At 41.4% G+C, this 22,616-nt stretch overlaps 1 protein-coding gene across 2 annotated transcripts; it reads right to left on the minus strand.

The window, feature by feature from the left end:
- Positions 1-924: 924 nt before the first annotated feature.
- Positions 925-21,594, minus strand: nap1l4a (nucleosome assembly protein 1-like 4a). 2 transcript variants are annotated; one of them, XM_079500444.1, is made up of 15 exons: positions 21,463-21,594; positions 20,420-20,445; positions 20,028-20,103; positions 15,066-15,210; positions 12,138-12,224; positions 11,472-11,603; positions 10,680-10,751; positions 10,400-10,539; positions 9,467-9,612; positions 7,379-7,398; positions 7,152-7,271; positions 5,691-5,726; positions 5,537-5,590; positions 4,477-4,515; positions 925-3,195 (listed from the first exon to the last, which is right to left on the minus strand). In XM_079500444.1, the coding sequence occupies exons 1-14, from the start codon at positions 21,531-21,533 to the stop codon at positions 4,510-4,512; spliced, it is 1,131 nt and encodes a 376-aa protein (XP_079356570.1). In that variant the 5' UTR covers positions 21,534-21,594; the 3' UTR covers positions 925-3,195; positions 4,477-4,509. The 2 variants fall into 2 exon arrangements, with proteins under 2 accessions (XP_079356570.1, XP_079356569.1); XM_079500443.1 differs by lacking the exon at positions 4,477-4,515.
- Positions 21,595-22,616: the final 1,022 nt, after the last annotated feature.

Consider the following 22,616-nt stretch of genomic DNA (forward strand, 5'->3'; position numbering starts at 1 on the left):
AATATTACTTAATTTACTAATTACTCGCTGCCAAAAGTAACTAGTTACTTAGCCTATTACTTTTTCCCCCTCGACCCAATAATTGCATAAGGCCCACACTTCTGCATCCGATACTTGTCTGTACGATCACGTACAGACAAGTGCGCATCATTTCCATATCCGCTCTAGAGTCAAGATCTAGGCCGGATCAGCAGCCTGCAAAGCAACTCCATCCCAACCCAGTCTACCATTATAAATAAATACTCAAGCCCACAGTACTACCAAGGCACGTGGAAATAGTAACTAGTTACTTTTGGAACAAAGTAACTAATATTAATACAGTTAATAAAAAGGTGAAAGTAACTGGTTACTTTTCTAGTTACTGGAAAAAAAGTATTACTGAAAGTAACTAGTTACTTGACAACACTGGTTCATAGAGTTGATTAGATACAGCAAGAGGCCAGGGGAGAGAGAAAAGAGGAGACATCATAAAAGGGTTTGGGGTGTTCTTGAAACAAGACCCACTAGATTGAGGGTGAAGAGAAAGGAGGCACTGGAGGGAGAAAGGTGCGTGTTGAACCCCTACTCTAAACTGCCGACAGTGAACATGCGTGTAGTCTGCAGAACGATGGCGTCACATGCTGACATGATCTGATCTTCAAGATGAGTCATCTTGCCATCATGCATTGTTAGCTTGAATATCGGTTTGTCGCAACAAACTCTTTGATGTGACGATCATAAATTAACCTCCAGTACCCACTACATCACAGCAACACGTCATTCCATGGCTTAATTGCAGTACATCCTGAGCTTTGGCATACAAGCGTCACAGGCTAAATCTACAAACTCAGTACTCAGAAGAACACAGTGTAGTCTTCTAGATTAATTTAGCTTTGAGAGAACAGAAACACATACAGGCACACAGTAAGGGAATGAAACCAAAAATCTTTTCATGTCGCACAACTTTAATAGAATATTTTAACTAATTCTGTACAAATTGAAAAGAAATATTGCGCAAGTAACAAATTGTGAAGAACCAGATAAGGCCATTGATAGCACACGGTTCAATGTGGGAGGTTTGAAAGTGTCACCGTGGCTTTGAGAGACTCTCAGACGAGATCTACAATCTTTCATTTTTTTTCCTTTCAAGAGGGTGGGGGTCTTATCACACTGCCACCGTTATCAATGACCACAGTTAACCAGGCAAAGGTGTCCACAGTACCAACCGACCGACATCCAAGTGCAGTAAAAAATATGCCAAACGCTTACATTCCACTGACATGTTAGACAAAGACAGAACGTTTTTTATAAACAAAAATAAGGAAATTCTGAATTGCATTGAACCATGTGTTAACAAGAAAATGGGCAGAACGCTTATGGGGAGGTTTTTGGCTTCTCGTCATCACAACAGGGGATTCTAGAATCAGTTGGGATTCTACACACAATTCCGCCAACCCTGACGCTTATCCCCTCACAAAGTTCATTCTAGTAGAGATACATGGTGCATACATGGATCATGTACAAACCCTGAAATCACTGCAACAAAGTTTACGGTCAGACGATCAACTTCAATGAAAGATCAACTAGAGTAAAGCGTTGGGCTATGAGAATAGTGGAAGACAAGGTCAAGCTTACCATAATTATTAGGGTTAGTAAAAGAGAGAAAGTGCAACCCCAACAGCTTTCTGATAATGCTAATCTATTCCTTTCATTTCCTTGTTAACACAAGTTGAAAGAGCATATCGTAAGGGGAAGGGGCAAGGACAAAAGACTTAAGGGAGACTTTACAGATTTTCAACCTGAATCATGTCGTTCCATTGAGGACGCGAATAAAACGACACGTGGTAAAAAAAAAATCGCTTCAAAGGAATACTTTGCCAATTTTAAAACTTGTCTTTCATTTATAATGCAAATAGTGTTGTGGTGCAGAAAAAGCGTTGTTTGTAGATCTGCCATTTTCAAAACATGTCCAAACTTTGGATGCTAGGCTGAAAGTGGTCATACCATAAATGAATGGAGGTTGGGTTTAAGGAATTGGCCAAGTATTCCCTTTCTGGGACAGTTTTGATAGACACCTTTGCACAACCCAGGTCTCATTTAATCCCGTCACCTTAAATGAGTCCAACTGTCCACTAAGTACTTTTGTTTTATGCTTGTTAAGCCCAGCATACCTGGGCACAATCAAAGCAGTAGTAGTAGTGCTTGAAACAAGTTTATATATTAAAAAATACAGTTTGGCAGTATACATGACTTTCTTTTTTGTTAATCTGCTAATGCAAATCCTGAATGAGATCTGAGCCGATGAGAATGGGCCTCGAACTACAACTGCTGTGTGGCCGAATATGCATTCTCATAACGCACCCCTTCATCAAAAGGTGTATGAAACTAGAATAAATATTTAAATGACCATGAACATTAAAAAAGTAAATTAATTTCAGAACGATAACATTGTGTCTCTTAAAAAACACCATAACAGAAAAAAGGACAAAAAAGAAAGAAAGAAAGATCAGCAACCCCAGTGATCATATTAAGTCATTCCTGTTCAGCAGTTTCTTGGTAAACTAACACTTATCTTATTGGCATTAAAAAACCCTGAGTAACTGATTTGTTTCTATTAAACTTAAGATGGGATCCACGGCACTCTTTCTCCAAGCCATTTGTTATTTACCACTTCTTAATATTTCGAGGTTCATGGCAGTAGTCACCTTACCATACAAGCCTAATGAGATGTTGTGGTTATTTCACACAAATCCTGGGTGTTGTGATAACCCGGATAAAGTACAAATATAACTAAATGGACCTCAGGTCCATTTGGTTACATTTGTATAAAGTACATTTGTACTTTATTTCGAGTTACAAATGGATACATTAGGATGATTTTACTGTGTAACTATAGGCAAGTCACTTCTGCTTTGAGTATGAATGAAGCCAAACTAATGTAGGGTGGGACAAATGAAAAGGTCAGAGAGGTCGATCATGCTATCATGGCAAAAACACTGTTTGGTTGAGTTTCTATTGCGTCTGGATGAGAAGAGTTCATAAAGGGGTAGGAGCCTGCAAAGGGGATGGGGGGGGGGGGGGGGGGGTAGGAGGAGTTGCTGATTGGTGGAGGACCGATTTTGACGGACAGCGGACGCAGTCTCCCGCCCAAAGCTTCTTCCCCTGAAACACGGCAGGTTACTGCTGTTTGCATTCGGCAGGCTGGGCTTCTGCTTTCTGTGGGGGGGAGGAAGAAGAAGAAGAAAGGGAGAGAGGATGAGGAGTGCTGAAGACAAATGCAAGGAGGAACTACCAAAAAAATAAAATAAAATAAAATGATGAGGATGAAATAAGACGGACGCTAACCAAGCTGCAGGACGCTCACCAGCGAACAGACTTGGACGAAAAGATGACCAATTAGAACACGAACAGAGAGTTAAAAGAAGATGGGGCGGGGGTTAAGCTGGAAGCATACTTCAAGATAAGTTGAGGCTTTGCCAAATAAATTGTTATACTCGATGTGGCTCAGCTGTTTACGACGTCAACCTCCAAACTCCCTTTGTCATCATTTGAGTCTGAGATTTTGCAGTTGCTGGTGACAGAAATAAGACGCCTTGATCACTTCAGCAAGTTGGAGAATGTCGACATGATTTTTTGCAACAAAAATAAAAAATGTTGCAATACAATTATATTATTGTTTAAAGCAGTGGTTCCTAATGTTGGGTTTGGGGGGGGGGGGGGGGGGGGGGTAAAAAACGGAATGGCTGGAAATTAAGTTTTTACATAGGCCTATCTACATGCATAAACTTTTAATAATTAAAGCCATAATCCTTCTAATCCATAATCAGTAAATGTATTTACGATGTATTTTTTCTATTGTTAGGGGTGTTGTAGCCATTCATCAATTTGTATTTGGGGGCGGGTCGCAGGGGTTGGGGGAAACAAGGGGTCGCAAGACCATGTCACAAAGCATTTTTGGGGTCCTCAGCTCCTCAGTTTGAGAACCCCAGGTTTAATGAACAAAACTGGTACTGCAAAACCAGTCGCTTCCCCTTCACGGCTCACGCCAGGCTTCGAGCTTGTAGATGTGCTACTTTCGAGTGACGCTGTAGCAGGATTAAATAGAGCGTTTATTTACCAAAAAAACACCAAAAGTTGGAGATTTCTGCCCGACAGCAACAAAATTATATGGGTAGTCAGCCAGCTTCTACTGTAATATTACTGTACTGAAGTATGCTGCAGCCCTCCGACTGAGTTTGTAGGGCAGAGGGAGCCATGTTAAAGACACCTGGGACGATGGAATGAACTTAAGAAAGGAAAAGGTGTGTGGGGGTGGCAGAGGTTAAGGAGTGACTGCTATCTGGATGTGCGCGACACCTGAGAGGACTACCGGTACGGGACAGTCCCGGATGGAGAAGTTAAAGAGGTCAACAACAACAGAGAAGACAATGAGCCGATAGCTGAAAAGGACAGAGTAGCGATTGTAATGCGGGAGGCCCGTCCGTATTTCTCCCTTACCTAGAAATGCATGGGTGAGAATGATTTGATTGGTTATGCCTGTAATGGAAGGGAATCCAGGGGACAGGGGGAGGGAGAGGAACGGGGAGAGACAATATTCACAGTTGTAATTACTGAAAATCAAAATGTTATTTGATGAATGTCACAAACATTGAAATCCACTGGATTGTTAGAGAAATGTGTCAGGATTTCTGACTTGTTTGAGCCCCAGGCACACCAATGGTGTATTGATGAGCTCAAATATATTTTTAGGGCGTTAATGTATACATTAAAAACATGGTTAAAATATGGAGATAGGTTTCTGCCCGACAGCAACGATATGTCAAGGCAGTGAGTAATTAAATACCACTAATAACATGAATATATGTAAAGACACCAGTAAGTACAAAGTAGGGTATTCACTTCTAGTCATTTTTACTAGTTGACTAGTTTACTAGTCGACTAGTTGTTTAACTACCTATTATTTTTGGAAATACATATTTGTACATTTAAAAACTGTATACCTTTGTGACTAACTATAATCTACCTGATCATGAGCCCTACAAAAAAAAAAAAAAAAAAACATCTTATCAACTAGTACCAACAAGGTCGACTAGTGGATTTACTAGTCGACTAGTTGAATAGTTGCTTAATGCCCTAGTACAAAGTAGACAGAAAAAAACACCACAGTGGATGCAGTGTGAACTGTGAGGCATGTAGGTAATGGTCCAACAGTGGTAGAAATACAACATAAGGCTGAGAAATATCACAATATATATATGAACAAATACCTCAATACTTATTGTGACAACAATGCTTTTGATTATTTTTAACAACAGCATACAACAAGAGCTAGTTAATGTACAGGTATTTTAGCCATTCAAAAAAAAGTGATTATTATTAAGTGATTATGTCACATCACTATATTAGAATATCAAAAGTCCCAGGTAATATAATAGTCTCATATCACAAATCACGATATGGACCTAATATATAATATAATATGGACATACTGCCCAGCCCTACTACACAGAGTGACGGCACCATTCCCCACAAACAGAAGCATTGCACAGACACTGACCTTGGGGTCAGAATCTCCCTCCTCGTCATCGTCATCACCTTCCTCTTCCTCTCCCTGAAATGTACACATGAGACGAGGTGTGAGTGAGAAGAGAACACATGCAAGGTTGTTGCGACAGAAATTTATATGCAAGACAAAAAGAAGAAAAACTGACCTCTTCATCTCCCTCGTCCAGTTCCTCCTCTTCAAACTGCGTTAAGAAGGCAAAAGGAACAAGACACAGTAAGTATTATGAAGTATCAAGTCTGTGCTTTTGACAGGTTGACAGGTGAAAACCTGCAGCTGGCATGTAGTAAGAGCTCTTTTCGAGCAAATGTGATGCACATGTTCATGGAGCATAATAAAAAAAAAATCACACCCGTGTGAACTGAGTGGTGCAACTTAAACAATGTACTAGTACAGAATAGACTTTGGAATTACGTTAAATGGATCATCAGACTGCAGCATTACTTGAGTGATTCATTGCATCTGTGTTGGAGCGCCTACGGGTCGGCTACATAGTTTCGCGTGCAATCTCATGCTGGCTAAAATGTTGTGGACTACTGGACATGTGGTACAGTAGAGATGTCTGCCACATCCCCACCCCCCACTCCACCGTGCGTACCAAGCTACAGCTCCAAGATACCCATGTACCTGTCAAAATACAGTACTTCCTTAATGTTAACGAAGTCTACACCCACAACACCAGAGGGAGTGCAACAAACCATGTACAACCCAGATTCGGCACAAACAAGGGGCTAAATTATTTTCACTCCTATGCCACCAAAATGTGGAACGCCCTACCAACAGTCATTAAGACATGCGAATCCCTTGACTCCTTCAAAACCGCTCTCAAAGGGCACCTACGGACGGCTGCAATTCGAAACTGGCCCCCGTACAATCGGAATCCCCCCCCCCCCCCCCACTGTATATGTTTCTTTTCCCTTTTTACCTCCTTTATGATGAATTGAACAAGGTGGACCGGGCCCTCTTGTAAACAAGTGTAATACTTTATTGGGTCGTCCACTCAGTTAACAGTCTTTGTATTGAGTTGTGCTTGAAATGTACTGTAATTCTGCAAACTGTCAATCAATCAATCAATGCTCCTCTGAGAACCAGCCCAAAATAATTATGTACAGCCCTGTCTATATTGAAAATATATTAATATATTCATTGCTAGTTTGACCACTTCAAATGCTCTTAGAATAACTAATACACATTAACTATTTTTTCCCCCATGTCCGTATATAAACGTACCCCAATGTATACTCAGTCTATATAATGGTTGAGTCCTACGGAAGCTCTAAACATTGGTCCGGTTCCTATAGCAACGCCACACGCAACGCCACACACACACACAACGTTCCAACCATGGGATTGCAAATATAATCCCAGTGCAAACCAGTTGAAAGGAGGATTTTCAAACCTCTATAAATCAGAATCCAGGAGAGCTGTAAAAATCTCCTGGAACAGTGTGTGCTTGTTCCAATGCTGCTAGAGTGTGTGTAGCGAGTGTGTGTGTGTGTGTGTGTGGGGGGGGGGGGGGGGGGGGGGGGGCTGGCTTTTATGAATCAAAATGGTGTGTGTGTGTGTGTGTGTGTGTTTGCGCATGAGCGCGCACGAGACAATCACTCACGCTCTCGTCATCTTCCAGGGCTTCTCCGGTGAAGTATAGAACCGCTCTGGGAACTATCCTCTCACGGAAGAAGTGACCGATCTCAAAGTCTGAGGCTAGAGTGAACTCGGAGTCCTCGTCCTGCCAGAGACAAAATAACACTCACGGTTCACACACGGTTACGTCCTACATAACAGTGGCTGGCTGTGTCTATTTAAAATATGTGCTGGATGCAACAGTTTACTTACCAACTCTCCATCTGGATTAACTGCAAGAGAAATTGAAACAGTATAATTCAGTTTCATGGACATGTATCCTCTTCACAGCTTTACACAACAATGAGCAGATAAACATATGGACATGATTTCCTCAGGGATTAAAGCAAAAACAAATCTCATGACTAAACAAAAGACTGAGGCTTTAAGCTAAAAATGACTGTGGCGACTGAGAACTTTAATCCATTTCTGTAAAGTAAAATTATCAGATGTAACAGTAAACTGTTACTTCCCCAACCCCACTAAAGACTACACATTGATTTTAGTGGAATCACCTCCTTTTTCGTCTTCATGAATAACTAAGGGATGAGAAACTACTTTGTGTTGATGTCAACAACCACTGTCAACTGACCGGGGCAGGTAAATAATATGGTCGGGTAGGTGAAGTTTGCCCGATCGGGCAGGTGCACATTTCGAGTGGGGATGCAACAGTCTTTACTTCACTATAAACACAACCTGCCCGACGCATGTCTTCCCCCCCAATCTCTTTACTCATTTCCTGTCAGTCTACTTTGATCCTATCAATAAAGGCAGGACCCCACACACACACACACACACACACACACACACACACACACACACACACACACACACACACACACACACACACACACACACACACACACACACACACACACACACACACACACACACACACACACACACACACACACACACACACACACACACACACACACACACACACACACACACACACACACACACACACACACACACACACACACACACACCCTCTCAACTCCATCGGACCCTCAAACTGCAAACTCCACCAACTCATAAAAGTAACTGACAATACAATATATAAATTCACAACACCAACTTTGATGAGGCAGTATTGCTTTGTATTAAAAATATAAGGTTTTCTTAATTTCCTGAAAGATTTATATTTTTCATTTACTGAAAAATGAACATTTTGGCGTTCGATGCTTTCTTCCCAACAGCAGAGATATATAAAATCATTCATGAATCTATAATAATCGTGATATTGATTTGAAGTCATGTCTCCCAGCTCTAACCACTGCAATAGCCAGAGAAAATGAAAAGGGGGAGGCGAGTGCCCACACGCTAAATGAGAATGCGTTCACACATGTATACTTGGCATGTGGAAATTAATGTGATTCACCTATGGACTCACATAATGAGCTATTTATATCATCCAGTGAGGAAACCACAGAGACCTTTCTTTGACCTAAAGTCAAAACTCATGTTTGGCAGGAAAGCCAACATGAAATCAAATCGTGATAGATTAACCATGTGAACCCTAGTGTCACTCCTTATGCTAGGGAGGCACAACACGTGGGAACCTTGTGAGCTTGTAGATCGCCTATTTTTGACAAAGATTTTGTGAGGGGAAAAGGAGGGGGCCTAGTACCCACTCCGGTCACTTAAGTATATAGGGTTTAAGCCTACTGATACTATGAGTCTGTTAATCAAACAAAGTACAGAATCTCTTCAATGTGGAAATGGACACATTCTAGTTAGTACATACAAATTTAAATCTATTAATGTAGATAGACAATGCAAGAGGATACTTCAGAAGCATATTTGTCCGTCCCTAGTAATTTCTATTTACACAGGACTAGAGTCGAACACTTTAAACTTCCATAGGTTAACATTGTGAATTGACTTCATTTTTATTTTGAACGTGCACTAGTTGTCAGGGAGGAGGTAAAGGGGGGATGCAGTTCTGAACAGATACAAATGTAATGTAAGAGTAGCTGGAAAGGAGATCACCACTAAGAGCAGGAGTCTGTCGCCATCTGCTGGTCATGTCAGCCAAGTGCCTGATGTGAGTCCCAATTACAATGTGGTTGGTTCACTCAACAGAACCATTTGGTGAAAAATGGATGTGGTTGATATTTCTAGTAGTAGCAGCTGGAGATTAAGAGGTAATTTATACTTTGTCATAAAGTGATGTATGTGTTAATTCAAAAATGTTCTTTGTAGAGTGACACGTGTTACTACGATGGACCTGAAAGGTTCTTGAATAATACTGGAGGAAACTATTGGTTATTAACGCAGGTGGGTGCATGTTCTCACTTTTAACAGGGTTGAAGAAGTTGAAGAAGGAGTCATTGGGTACTTGTTTTGTAACCGTGCGGACGGTGCCACGGCCTTTGTGCTTCTGCTTCTTCTTAATAGTTTTCACCGTCACGTCCTTCCCCTTGTGCCAATCAATCTGACAGCTGCAGCAGAGACAGAAGAGGGTGGAGGGACAACAGTAGAAATCATCTTAGACTAGAGGGTTTCTGTCATGCTGATTTGTAATGATAACAATTCTAAAGGTTTATAGTTTACGGTCTTTAGCTAGACATCACAAAAAAGCTCAATATATTTAAATACATTTTACACACGGCCCTCATTTACAAAATAAGGATGCACCAATTGGAAATTTGTCCGATATCCGATACTTTCGTTTGTAATAAAAAAATAAAAAACACTGTCACCAGACTATCTTTTAATGATCATAAATACAATCATGACACACAGCTTTATGCAACAACAGATAAATGTCATCTAATTTGGCGATACAGATGGCAGTCAACAAGGCAAGTATTGGCCGATACTTGTAAATACAAGATCCTGTTACAGCTCTTTAGTTAACAGAAAATTCATTTTCAGGTCAGAACAGGTCATTGTTATCCAATCAGGAGAGAACTCTCCTGGAGAGAACCGTTTGTCCAATTTTGTCAACTAATTTTGTTTCATCACTTCTAATGTCACTATTAGGACCTGAAAATAAATGTTCTATTTACTAAAGAGCTGAAGAGACCACTATTACTGAACAACGATTTCGAAAGATTGGCAAAAATATAGAATTTAGGCAACATTTGGCCAATCAGGTTCGGCTAGATTATTTCTTACAGGCCTCATATACCCGTTATGCCCCCTTTAAGTCAAGAGTCATAATTCAAACGATTCTGACATTTTCAAATCCATGACAGGAAACAAAGCTAAGCAAAAGGCTCTTACCCTTCACAGTCAATGATCTCTGGTCCCTCAAAAGAGAAAGGGTCTGAAGCATCAGGCTCCGATTTCATCTTATAGACTTTAGTGAGGACAGCATTGTTGAAGTATCCGTTGGACTCAAAGTGAAACTCAAGTGTGAAACTCTGTGGACGCCACAATGGGAAAAGGACAAACACTGTCACAGACAGACACACACGTACACGTCGCACACCTAAAAACACTCTGGGTGCAACAGCTCTATGATGGGTAAGGATTCAGTCAATTGTCACATAACGCCACTGACCATGGGCTGTCCAGGTTCCGAAAACTTGACCTGGACATCTTGGAGATGCTTCAGGATGGGCTCATCATGTTCCTGGTTGGAGGACACAAAGTTACTTTGTTGTTACATACCACATTCAGATTAGGACACTTTTTTGTGTAAATACACAACATGATTCAAGTTTCTTTATTAGAGATGTACCATCTCATTTATGACATACAGCCTATATGCCGAGTGTGATGGATCTATTTTGCGAATGAAAACTGCACTTAACAGAGAAATAAAAATCAAGATTTAGATTTATTTTTGCCAAGTTACATGAATTGCCATAATACAGATCTTCTCCGGCTGTGAGAACTAAACGGTAAACAGAAGTGGTCCTCCTGGGTTTGGAGGGTAAACAATTTTGGGGGGAGAGCTGGGAAAATCCCTCGTTTTACCCTTTAGGACCCATTTCCAATCACTCCAACACACCATTTTATATTTGAAAACACATTTATATTCACCGTACAACCAGGTGGCAAGCAATACGCAAGTCATGAAAACAGTAGTTCTCATTAATGGCTTAGAAGTCACTGATTGACCATACCCCAGCTGAAAAATAAATGTAATTCCATTGTCAATGAAATATACATTATACTTGGTTCTATTACCTTAGTAAACCTTTCAAACCGTTTTCAATCGCTAATTTCAAGTCTTCTTCCCACAGCTTGCATTTTTGTAAATTATGGTCCCATTCATTTACAAATTGATGCGAAAGGAGGTTATGTTTTGGGGGCTGCGATTGGGTTCTACTGGTGTTTTTAGTTGTACCTGTAGCAAATCACTGAGCATGTCCACACTCTTGAAGATGGTGAGCCAGAAATCTGGAATGCCTTTGAGGTCCTCCTCTGGAGTGGCAACCTCCTTCTTCTCCTCAACTGCTGCTTTTTTCTTAAGCTCCTCCTACAGGCAGTGGACAGGTAGCACACTTAATAACTACTTTGTAGGGGTGAAATGATACATTTTAACATTTAACAGTGATATTACTATATCACTGTATTTTTCATTTTGACTGTCACGTTTGACTGTCAAGGTTTCAGCCTCCAGGAAGAAAATAAAAAGGGAAGACATCATTGCACATAACCACACCAAAGGGTCTAATGAAGTACCATCACTTCATAAACACAAAACTGGAAGAAAAAAATACAAAACACAGCACTCCATCTTTAAGAGAAAAACATATTATGGGTATAAATGACCGGTAGTTGGATTGTTGAAATTAAAATCGATGCATTGATAGATACGTTTACTGCATCGCTACACCCCTAAAACTTAAATACCTAATTTCAAAAACACATTTCATCCACTGTTTTACACTTGAAAAACTGAGTAACCAAGTTGATTCTGATTGGACCCAAATGCTTTCTTGAGGCGACATGTAAAGCAAACTGACGTTGATGAAGATCGTCCAGTTTCACTTATAAGAGCTGAACTTACTGCTAGGTCCTCCTCCTCTTCTTTATCACTTTGCCACTCGCATTCCTCATCTGTAGGTTCTACTGTGCCGGTCACAACTTGTCTTCTCTGTGAACATCAGACACAATTAAATTAAGAAATGCATAAAATAACAAGTAAGAAAGCGATCACACGACGCTGGTACCAACAGGACCCACCAACGAAAGAACATTGGATGGACATTACTGAGGAACTGTATGTTATGGAAAAACTAACATTCATACTTAGACTACAAGAGGATAAGTTCTATAAAAAGTGGGAAAAGTGGGATCTCTGCTCTCAGCCTAGCGATAATGCAAGAGGATTTCAATGAATGCATCTTGTAATATGAAAAATGCAGCTTTGTCTTTTGTTTTTGTCTTCCTCTTTTTGTTCTTTTTTTTCGTATTGTCTTTTTGTTTTGTTGTCTGTCTTTTCATCAATAAAAATGAAGTGAAAAAAAGAAAAGAAAAAAAGAAATGCATAAAATGAGGAATACTGGCAGGCCCTATGAGACCAAAATTCAACATTATCTCTGAGCTCTTTTACCAGCTCCAATACTTCGTTGTATAACAAATAGCCGATATTGTTAGCTTGTTTAAATTGTTTATAGCTAAATAAAGTGATCTTCACTACATAAAATATGAATTCGGGATGATGTATGGCAGCCATAGACCGTATGGGCATGCCAGGCCGGAATTGTAGGAGCACATCACGGATTTGTCGCGGACGTGGTGACGAGGCCGTCACGTTATGATGACGAACCGGAAATCAACCCATGCTCTGGGCTGCTAGGGCTTCTGGGAAATTGAGCCCAATGCAAGTGAACGAGGGCGTAGGGACAATCTTGGCTCGCTTTGCTCTTTGTCTGTGACCCGGATCAAGGAAGTGTCTTTTTTGTCGGCTCAATAACAAATGCTGGCAGTGTTTACTAGCGGTTTTTCACGGATCAAAATCGCAAATACTTTGGCGTATGCTGCAAAGGTAATAAAACAATCTTGGCAGCGTAGAATATTTGATTAAATAGCGGGGAACGCAGGTTACGCAGTAGTACTGTTAAATACGCCTTTTTTGGCCATAGTGTATAATTTATTTTGATTATTGATACTGGCCATTTACATCATTACGTCATATCTTTGCATGTATAAGTTATGTGTAAGGCAAACAGTTATGTTCAATGCGAAAAACACTAATTAACAGTCAAGTACATGTCATGATAGTGACAGCCCCATCAACAATTAAGTGAAATGCACATCTACACATGGGATTATTTTTATCGAGCCTCCAGGTCAGGAATCCGAAGCAGCCCTGCCACCCACACTGTCACACACTGCAGACAGGTGTTAAAGGCTTAGGGCTGCCAGTCTCAGTGTAACCCAGCTCAGTTGTGGTCACCACGTCCACAAATAGCCAGGATTGACTGATAAACAGTTGAATGTTTGTTGTGGTTGAATTTAATTTAGCACAGGGCCCTATGTCCTTACTGAGGTAATGTCGGCAGTAATGTCGGGACGCACACTTGAGTGCAGAGGACAAGGTGAGCCATTAAAACATTATTTGGTGTGCATTCAATTGGCTATAAAAGGCTTTAAAATAGTAATACCCCAACCCATGCCAGATTTTTGGGTCTGACGCAAATTTTGGAGTCTTAGGTTTTTTTTCTTGTGGAAAAACTACAATATTTTCTAATGAATTCTATATCCGAGAAGATTTCACTTAGTTATAAACAAATCACACAAATAACCACTTATGCCCGATTAAAAATACACAAAATAGCTTACCTAAAAACTCTTACCTAAAAACTTATTTGCAACGTGATGCATTGTGAGCTTGTTTTTTTTGAAAATGTTATAACTGTTACCAAGAATGATTGGGACACATTTGCGGCATAATTGCCGATATATCCGTCGGGCTCAATTTAATCATTTTAATCCTATTCATTGTCTGCCAGGAATGACAAAAGAAAATACATCCTAGAAATCTTCCTCCATTCTCCAAGATTTTTCAAATGTCATTTAAATGTTATTAATTAACTCTGGTGTCCCTATTTTGGGCATGTCATACTTTGTCATAGGTGAATTGAAGTGATTAAACATATCTAGTATTTCATATTGATACAGTTTAAGTCACTGCATAAAACATTACAATTATAGTACACAGAATGTTATAGTTCATAAAAACGGGTACAGGCTTTAGTTTAGACATACTATTGGTCCGACTGTCATTAGACCGACAACCTACCTCAAACCCTAACCTAACCCTAACCGCAAGCAGCGCATGTTCGACCGCATGTCCAACCATTGTTTCCGCATGTCGGTCCGTTGGTGTATCTAATCTGCGTGTGCATCCCCATAAAAACAGCCTAGGTATGGTACCATCAACTAGATTCTACAGTAGGTTGTTGCTGCGTGGGTGATGCACAATGAGGGAACAGCCATAGTGGATTTTGTTAACCTCCTCAGACCCAATTCCGACACAAACCCTTTTGCAACCAGAGCTCATTTTAATGTTTAGGACACTTTCCTGGGGTTTTTGTGTGTGTAATATATATATTTTTTGCCACACTATGAGCTTGTAGATCTGCTATTTTTCAGTAGCTAAAGTATAACATAATGCTATAAACACCAAAAGGGGTTCCCGCCCAGAATGGGTTAACCATCTATCGTTTACATCTCCCATCTCCTTAACTATCGTTTACATCTCCCCTAGACTCTAGGGAACTATCAAATCTGAGTATTGTCACTCTTAAAAAAAAGCAGTCCATTTTGAATAGCCAAAACATTTAGAAAATTAGGTTCAAATTAGTTTCCGAGAACCTCATTTGAAACCAAGCTGTAGCGTCTGGAAACGAACTCTGAACCCGTGAAACACGTTTCACAGCAAGATAACTACAGTTCAGTTGGTTCTGGTGGTGGAAAAGTGTTGCAGTACCTTGTCAAAGAGTGGTTGGTACAGAGCTGCATATTTCCTCTCCAACTCATGGACCTCATCATAGAACTTGGCTTCTATGTTGGCACACTGCACCTGTAGCCTCTTCAGGGCATGGACTCGTCTCTTCACTGCTTTAGGGAGCATGCTGGAAGAACAAAAGACAGATTTTTTTTTAAAGACAAATTTTGATTATAAACATGAAGCAGCTGTTAACCCTTAGAAGAGCAAAGACGCCAATTGGCGTCTTCATCAGAATTCCGTAAATGAGCAATGACGCCAATTGGCGTCTTTCTCTTTTTTGATTAATCTAAACATATTAATATGCTCCGAAGCGCTGTTTAAATTCCTGAGCTTATATTCCAACTACATTACCCAGAAAACCCGTGTCACGTGACACACGTGTACGTGTTGCTATTGGAAGCTGGTCCCACCCCCTGTAAACAGTGGGGGCAGAGGGAGTCTTCATAGTTTTCATTGTTTTGCCTGTTTGCCGTCTCGCCCGAGCGATTTTCTAGCAGAAAAAGTTGAAAGCAGTACTATTTATTTGAGCGAGTTTTGTGGTAGTAGTATTGATCCATACGCGTCCCAGTCGCCTTCTCCAGGCGGAGTAGCCCTGGTCCAGTGCTTACAGCGAGACTCGCTGCTCCCTCCCTCCTTTTTTCATTGTCTCCCCATCGTCGTCCGATGAGCTATACCGGGAAACCATTGAAGAAGACGATCAACCCGGAATGTTTTGAGGTAATCTTATTGTAGAAAATGCCCTTCTATAGTGATCAGAAATCATAAGATGATCGCTACAAATAGATGCTTGGATAATTACTACTACTAGTCAGATCATGACGCCAGAATGACTCACCACGATGGCCCCCAGCCATTAGCCAGCACCGAAGGTGCTGGCTAATGGTGTTGGTCGGTGCATTGGTGCTGGCTAAGGGCTGGAGGGGGGGGGTTGGTGTCGATCGGTTGGTTGGTGCAGTACAAATGTATCGTAGCAGGCATGCACGCATGGCAGTACAAGTATTTTATATTGTAGCGTGCCTTATAGGCGATCTGATCTTTAGAGTAATGTTCGCTCCTTTTATTTACTGTCTACAAAGACGGAGAACAAACATGCATCGTTTACTGAAGCAACGCGTGGTTATGATGACGTTGCTACAAGGATCGGAGGGGGGACGGGGAGTGAAGCTAACAGTAGCGTATTATATAAGATCTGTATGACGTTTCATTGACGTCTGAGCTTGCATGATAATTGCATTCATTGTATATTGTATACAATCATGATTGTACATTGTTTAGTGTGTCTCCGTGTGATGATGATGATGACGATGATGTCAGATAGCCTACGTCCCCCCCCCCCCCCCAACTGGCTATTGGCCGGGCTGACTACAGCTAAATGTTTATTTTTATATATTTAGAACTGGCATCGGAGGAGGAGGATGATGATGATGATGATGAAGACGAAGAGTCAAGACTGCGATGGAGTTCTCCGACACTGAACCGGATGCATTCATTCATTTCAGTTGTTGTTTTTTTTTAAATTTAGCCTACACACACACACACACACCGTCAAGAACAACTGGAATGCAGTGGTTTGGGGACACTGGGGAGTTTGGGGACAACTGTTTTGTATGTAGGCCTATTTATTTTCTGTAATATTTATTATAATTGTATTATGTTAGTAGTCATAAAAAATAAAAGACAAGCTTTTACAATGAGTTAGACCTGTCATGGCTATTTTGTTCACTAGTCTGAGGTTTATGGTTTGACTAAGCGAGTTTCAACTGTGATTTACTCTGTAACGGTAGATGGTAAGAACCCAATTTTTTTGTTATAATACAGTATACATTCAAGTCTATATTTTGATACATATCATGGGCACAAAGTCATATCAAAACAATGTCCTTGGATGAGTTTTTTATCAAAACTGTTTCTTCACAACAGGTTTTTGAGATACATGCATGAATAGACACGGTACTGGTAAGACTATGTAAACATGGTATATATCAAAATGTGCGTTAGAATGTCTAATTTTACCCCAAAAAAGAATTGAGTTTATATGATGTTCCATTTCAGAGCTAGGGGGACTTTTAGCTGGATAGGTCAGATTGATCATGACTGACCATGCAATTTATAGATGGCAAAATATCTACAGTGGTACATGTGAGAAACTTTTTATTTTATTTTAATTGAACTAGACAACTCACCCTTTAAAATGAGATATTGCATGGCTATGTACGCCCAGCAGAAAAAAAGTTATTTAGAAAATAAAACTTCAACCGGTCATAACTTTTTTTGTTGTCCTAGAAACACTACCCAGTGTAAATGCAGGCTCTTTTAAATGGCTTCCAACACCACAACTAAACATTTTATCAACTCAGTTCATTTTTTTCCTGGAAGCAGACAAGCCAAGCTTTCTCTGAAGGTCTTTCGTTGTCACACATTCACAACAGAGAATTTTCAATAAATCATTCAAAAACGCCATTCTGCCATAGAGAAGTCTAAAAACTATATAGAAATCCATGAAACTCTCAAAGAGTTAAGGGTCACTTTGCCACTTTTTAACCTGTCCTGAATCATGTTTTATTTTCAGGACTACATGTGAGAATGAAAATCTGAGATGAAAGTTCTCAATGTTGGGTGCTCAGATGATGCAGGGGTAAAGTTCCTGTCCACCTTTGAAGAAAAAAGGGTTTGAATCCTCCGTGGTGCTAGTAGAAGCAAGGTGCAAGGGAAACGATGGTCGTGTTTGGGGGAGGGAAGCCGGCGATTGTTGTCGCTGCTGCACCACAACTTGGGACATTCCTAGCCAGCAACATTTAATCAACTGCTAATCTACTGCCATAATTGACATCATGTATTTTACTCACTTTTAAGTAGTCACAGAATATTCGGGATGGTTGGTAATTAGAGCCGTTCGTTGTGAGTTTGTGAAAAAAAAATCTGTTTGAAAATCCGTCCATGTAATCCATAGTTACAGCCCATTTAAGATTGCATGGTCTCTCATGGTGAAATTCAAATGTCACTTTGACAGAGCTGCCAGCTACCCAAATGCAAAGGAGGCGGGGTTTTACTAGCACATGGCCTCCTGATGTATTTCTTCAGAGTAAGTTGCATAAGGTTAGCCAATGCTCCCTCTAGTGGAAACAATGACTCGACGTCACACGTAACTTAGCCTTTGATAAAAATGGACGTAACGTCTCTGTGGAGGCGTTACGGGGCAGCAGTGACAAGACTACAATGGAGGCAGCTATTTCATAACAGCATAACATAGCATAAATTGAGAGGAGGGGGGGGGGTTCATTGGCCACTCTAATTTTTGTATAAAAGCAAAACTGTCTCAAGAGCTTGCCCTCAAATAGCTTTGTTAAATATGCCAACCAATAGAGAGCAGATGTGTTTCCCATAGCAGGGCATGCATTTCTCTGTGGCATATATTTGCGACGGAAGGTCGCATTTACTATGAAAACGTGCAATTCCCGTCAGTGTATCACTCAAATTCCCCATACATGGGAAAGCACCCTAAGCCGTAGCCAGCCCTACCAGACAGCCGCTTTCTCTGTAGGCCAGCAACTCCACATCTGACCTCAAATCCTTAGATCTCCATATACGTTAGAACCTCTTCTGACATTCCATATGTTGATCCTTCCCCATCTATCCTTCATCTTCGATGTCCCATTTGACAGATACCTGTCCATTCAAACTCTAGACGGGCCTGCGCCAAAGTTATTAGTGCAGCCACGCCCGGCAGCCGGCGAGAAGTAGAGTTTAAGGCCCGGCCCTCATCAAACCCTCAAGAGAATGTCCCCGCTACCACCCTTAGATCTCCATATATGGAGCTGACCTGTTCTGACATTCCATATGTTGATCTGACCTCATCAAACCCTGTACACTCAAGACATGCTCCTTATATGGCCAGTACAGAATTAATTCCATGTTGATCTGACCCAAAGCGCCAGCGCTCGCCCAGCAGTCTGCCGTCAACGAGGCGGATGCGTGCACCTCGCCCTAAAGGGCTTCTCACCCTTTAGGGAGAGGTCGCTTCTCGCCCTTAGGCGTCTTACTGGTTATTGATTACTGCAAATTTACCTGCATAGATTTTACAGCGCATTCACATTGGTGAATAATGCAGCAGTTTGCATCTTTGTACCTCGTGTATTGTGACTCTCCAAGGAGTATTTTTAGTAGACAACATACAGTAACAGATAACTCACACCTAAACTGATATTTATAAATCACACACACAAAATTGGGGCAGAGCTACTGCTAATTAGCTAACAGACAACAGGACCTACACACAGTATCAATAACCCTATGTGAATCATATAAGCCTTATATGCTTTACTTCACATAGGGTTATTATTATATTAATCCATATATTATAAGGGAAAATAATTTCAGCAACGTGGCCCTTTGAAATATGACGTATACGGGCCCCGACCCCATCTAGGCCAGTGACAATTATTACATTATTGAGATAATCGTCATAAGAGTTTCCATGTTATATTTCGCACAGGTATACATTGTGACATTGTTGGTCCTGGGAGGGATGGAGGGGTGGGTGGGTGGGTTTGTTTGTATGTTTTCTTTATTTATTCATAATGCCAGCATATTTAATGTTTGTCATTAAATTAAAAAAACAGTCGATAACACAAACAAATAATTGTTTCCATGTTGACAAAAGGTTCATACATTTTGAAACATTTTTTTAAAAATAGTGGAAATGGAAGATCTACAAGCTCACAGTCAACACGTCACCATATATCGATCACTATTGAGAGTATAAAATGTGCCTTATTTGGATTTTTTGTATTGGTCATTGTCAGTCTCTTCTTGTGTGCATTTAAGTTTGTCATATCTGCCCTTTGTAAACTTTTGTTTACAGGGCCTAAAAGACAATTAAATTGTTAAATCACAATAATTAGTACAAATGTCAATCATGACAGGCCTGTCCTCATCCCTTACCTTTCTATGTGAGTGTAACCGTCGCTTCTCTCCACCGCATGCATTCCTGGAGCCTGCACCGCCTGATCTCCTTTACCTTTATCACACATCAACACAAGCTCAGTATTACATTTACACCTATTTCTTACAGAATTTGTTTTGTTCATATTGCCAATTCTTAAACAAGAGCACTGTATGTATGCATTTTGTTTCTTGCAGCGACTTGGCTGAGATCATCTGCAGTGTTACGACAAAATAACAGTGAACAGGAAAGTGTTTACATCATCACTCTGCCAGACTGCCACTGCAACCGGTCTTACAGAAACTAGTGAGGCAATGCATACAAGTCCTGCGTAGATGGAATGGCATAAGTAACAAAACCAAAAGAAAGCCCTTTAACAAATTGCTCTCACCTTTGCTCGCGTCCATTTCTGGGGGACTGCAACAGGCGAAAAGTCACAGAAAGGAAGAAATTAGTACAATGGCATTTTAGTAGGCAGACACTGCCACACATATATAGACACCTAACGAACACTAGGCTGATATTAACAGATCATAAATGGACGACAACAACACTCAACTGGGCAACATGATGTCAGGCTTCATGAGCCAACTGTGATTGTGAAATCAACAAGACCAACATTAGCTGTGAGCAGCCACGCGCAGGCCGATGACGCATTGGCTTGGCTAGGCTAGCGGGTTTACACTACAGCCAACGGTAGCTCTGGTCCATCCATAGCCGCCAAGAACAGTAGACTTCATAGCATTAGAGTACAGTCACACTTCATGGCATGACAGCTGTTGTAGTATCGGTCAATTTGACTTATTACGCGGACATTGACAATTATTGTCATTTACATTATTCCAAAAGTTAAACGTGCGTGTGATACTGTCTGTGTGTCCTGTCCACCGCACGCGCGCACACATACATACACACAACGTATGGGCGGTGCCATGCATGGACCTCTGACAGCTGCTAATCCAGCTAGCTTAACATTAGCCAGTGCGGTGTATAGTTAGCATTAGCCCTGGTCCAGTGCTTATATAGCGAGTCTCACTGAACCAGGGCTAAGTTAGCATTAGCACACATGTGCAAGAAAGGTTCGTGATGTCAACAGGCTCGACCAGCATAGCGTTCAAAGCGATAGCCATTAACGCGACAACAACAAGTAGCATTAGCAGCGCCTCATCTCGACTTTCCCCCGCGGTTGTTCCCACGTTAACGTTAGCAACACTCGGCTAGTCGCAGCATGCATGGGGCATGAATGATGCTAACGATGATAGCTTAGCTAGCAGTTAGCTGGCGGGTTAAATAGCAGCTGAGCAGAACTGAGCGTGAGAGACAATTCGACACAAATCTAAATGTGTCATTATACGAAGCGACATTGTCGCGACCGCTCCAATGTCGTCGTTACAGCAGGACAACAGTGTTGTTGTTATAAAACTGTCCACTTACCTCTTCGGCATTGCAAGTAGCAGCAGCCTGGGCTTTCTCCTCAAGCGCCTGAGCGACGCACTCGAACTCATCCTCCTCCTCGGCGCTGATTGGACGGTTTGGGGACGGGAGGGCGGGGGCTCACCTGTCAATTTCACTCGTCCTCAACGCCGACTGGTCGGTCTGAGGAACCGGAAGGAGGGACTATTACTGGAGAGGGGAAAGTTGTGTCGAGCAGTGGTTGGTTGCCAAGTCTGCTTATTATAAGCGACGTTGGGCTTGTTCTTTTTCTATAATGTCACTTGCAAATAGTGCTACCCATAAAACAGGCCGGGTCAACAAGCTGTGGGCTAGCACACACTAGGGGGGGGGGGGGGGGGGGGGGGGCACAGTGAGAGAGAGAGAGCACACGCCGACCTCACGCCGACAGCTCGGTGCGGCGGTTCTTGTATTCTTTATTTTGTTTTACTGAGAATAAGGTTTAGAAATAAGTTTAGGGTTAGGCATAGTTTTACTGGGGTTAAGTTTAGGAAAATAGGGTTAGGTTTAGGCATCGTTTTACTGAGGTTGAGGTTAGGAATAAGGTTAGGTTTAACCGTTTAAGCATCATTTACTTAGATTACTTTAGGAATACCAGGCCGCGCTGTTCCGCCGGCTATACGCCCGAGGCGAGTTGGTAAAGGGGCGAGCAGTCTCGTATTCCTCGGTAGCGTGCTGGTCTAATCATTAGATTGCGAATCCACACCTCCCAGCTGCCGGCAACAACTGCAGACTATTTTTTTTGCCGATAAAGTATACTTTCAGACCACGATGGGAGGGCCCCGTCTCTAGCAAACTTGAGCCATGAGAGAAACCACCGAGCACGCTAAATCACACGAGTTGCCGTGTCGAACATTGCGAAGTTTGCTAGAGCAGACGCATCCCGATTCGAGTTGCAACCCGTTATGGACAGAATAGTAAATTACAACAGACAACAAGCTCACAACACAATGCATTGCATGCTTTGTTTTATCTAGTCATGTAATCGTGTGTGTGCTCATGTGACCTGCTCATGTGACCTCCCTTCTTTTAGGCTTGTTTCTCTCAAACAATCTGGCAACACTGCATGGTTTCACTTGCCAGTCCATTTGTCATCACGAGGAGGCATTCACAACAACACAGTCACGATTCTACAC

Source organism: Electrona antarctica (genome assembly GCF_951216825.1).
Source record: "Electrona antarctica genome assembly, chromosome: 5".
In the NCBI taxonomy this organism is placed as follows: Eukaryota; Metazoa; Chordata; class Actinopteri; order Myctophiformes; family Myctophidae; genus Electrona; species Electrona antarctica.

Excerpts from the sequence above, each read along its gene's own strand:
- nap1l4a (XM_079500443.1), bottom strand. The coding sequence starts at position 21,533 with ATGAGTTCGAGTGCGTCGCTCAGGCGCTTGAGGAGAAAGCCCAGGCTG. Across the intron at positions 12,225-15,065 it reads ACCAACCACTCTTTGACAAG|AGAAGACAAGTTGTGACCGG; the intron begins GTACTGCAACAC and ends TGATGTTCACAG. Across the intron at positions 11,604-12,137 it reads AAGAGGAGGAGGACCTAGCA|GAGGAGCTTAAGAAAAAAGC; the intron begins GTAAGTTCAGCT and ends CACTGCCTGTAG.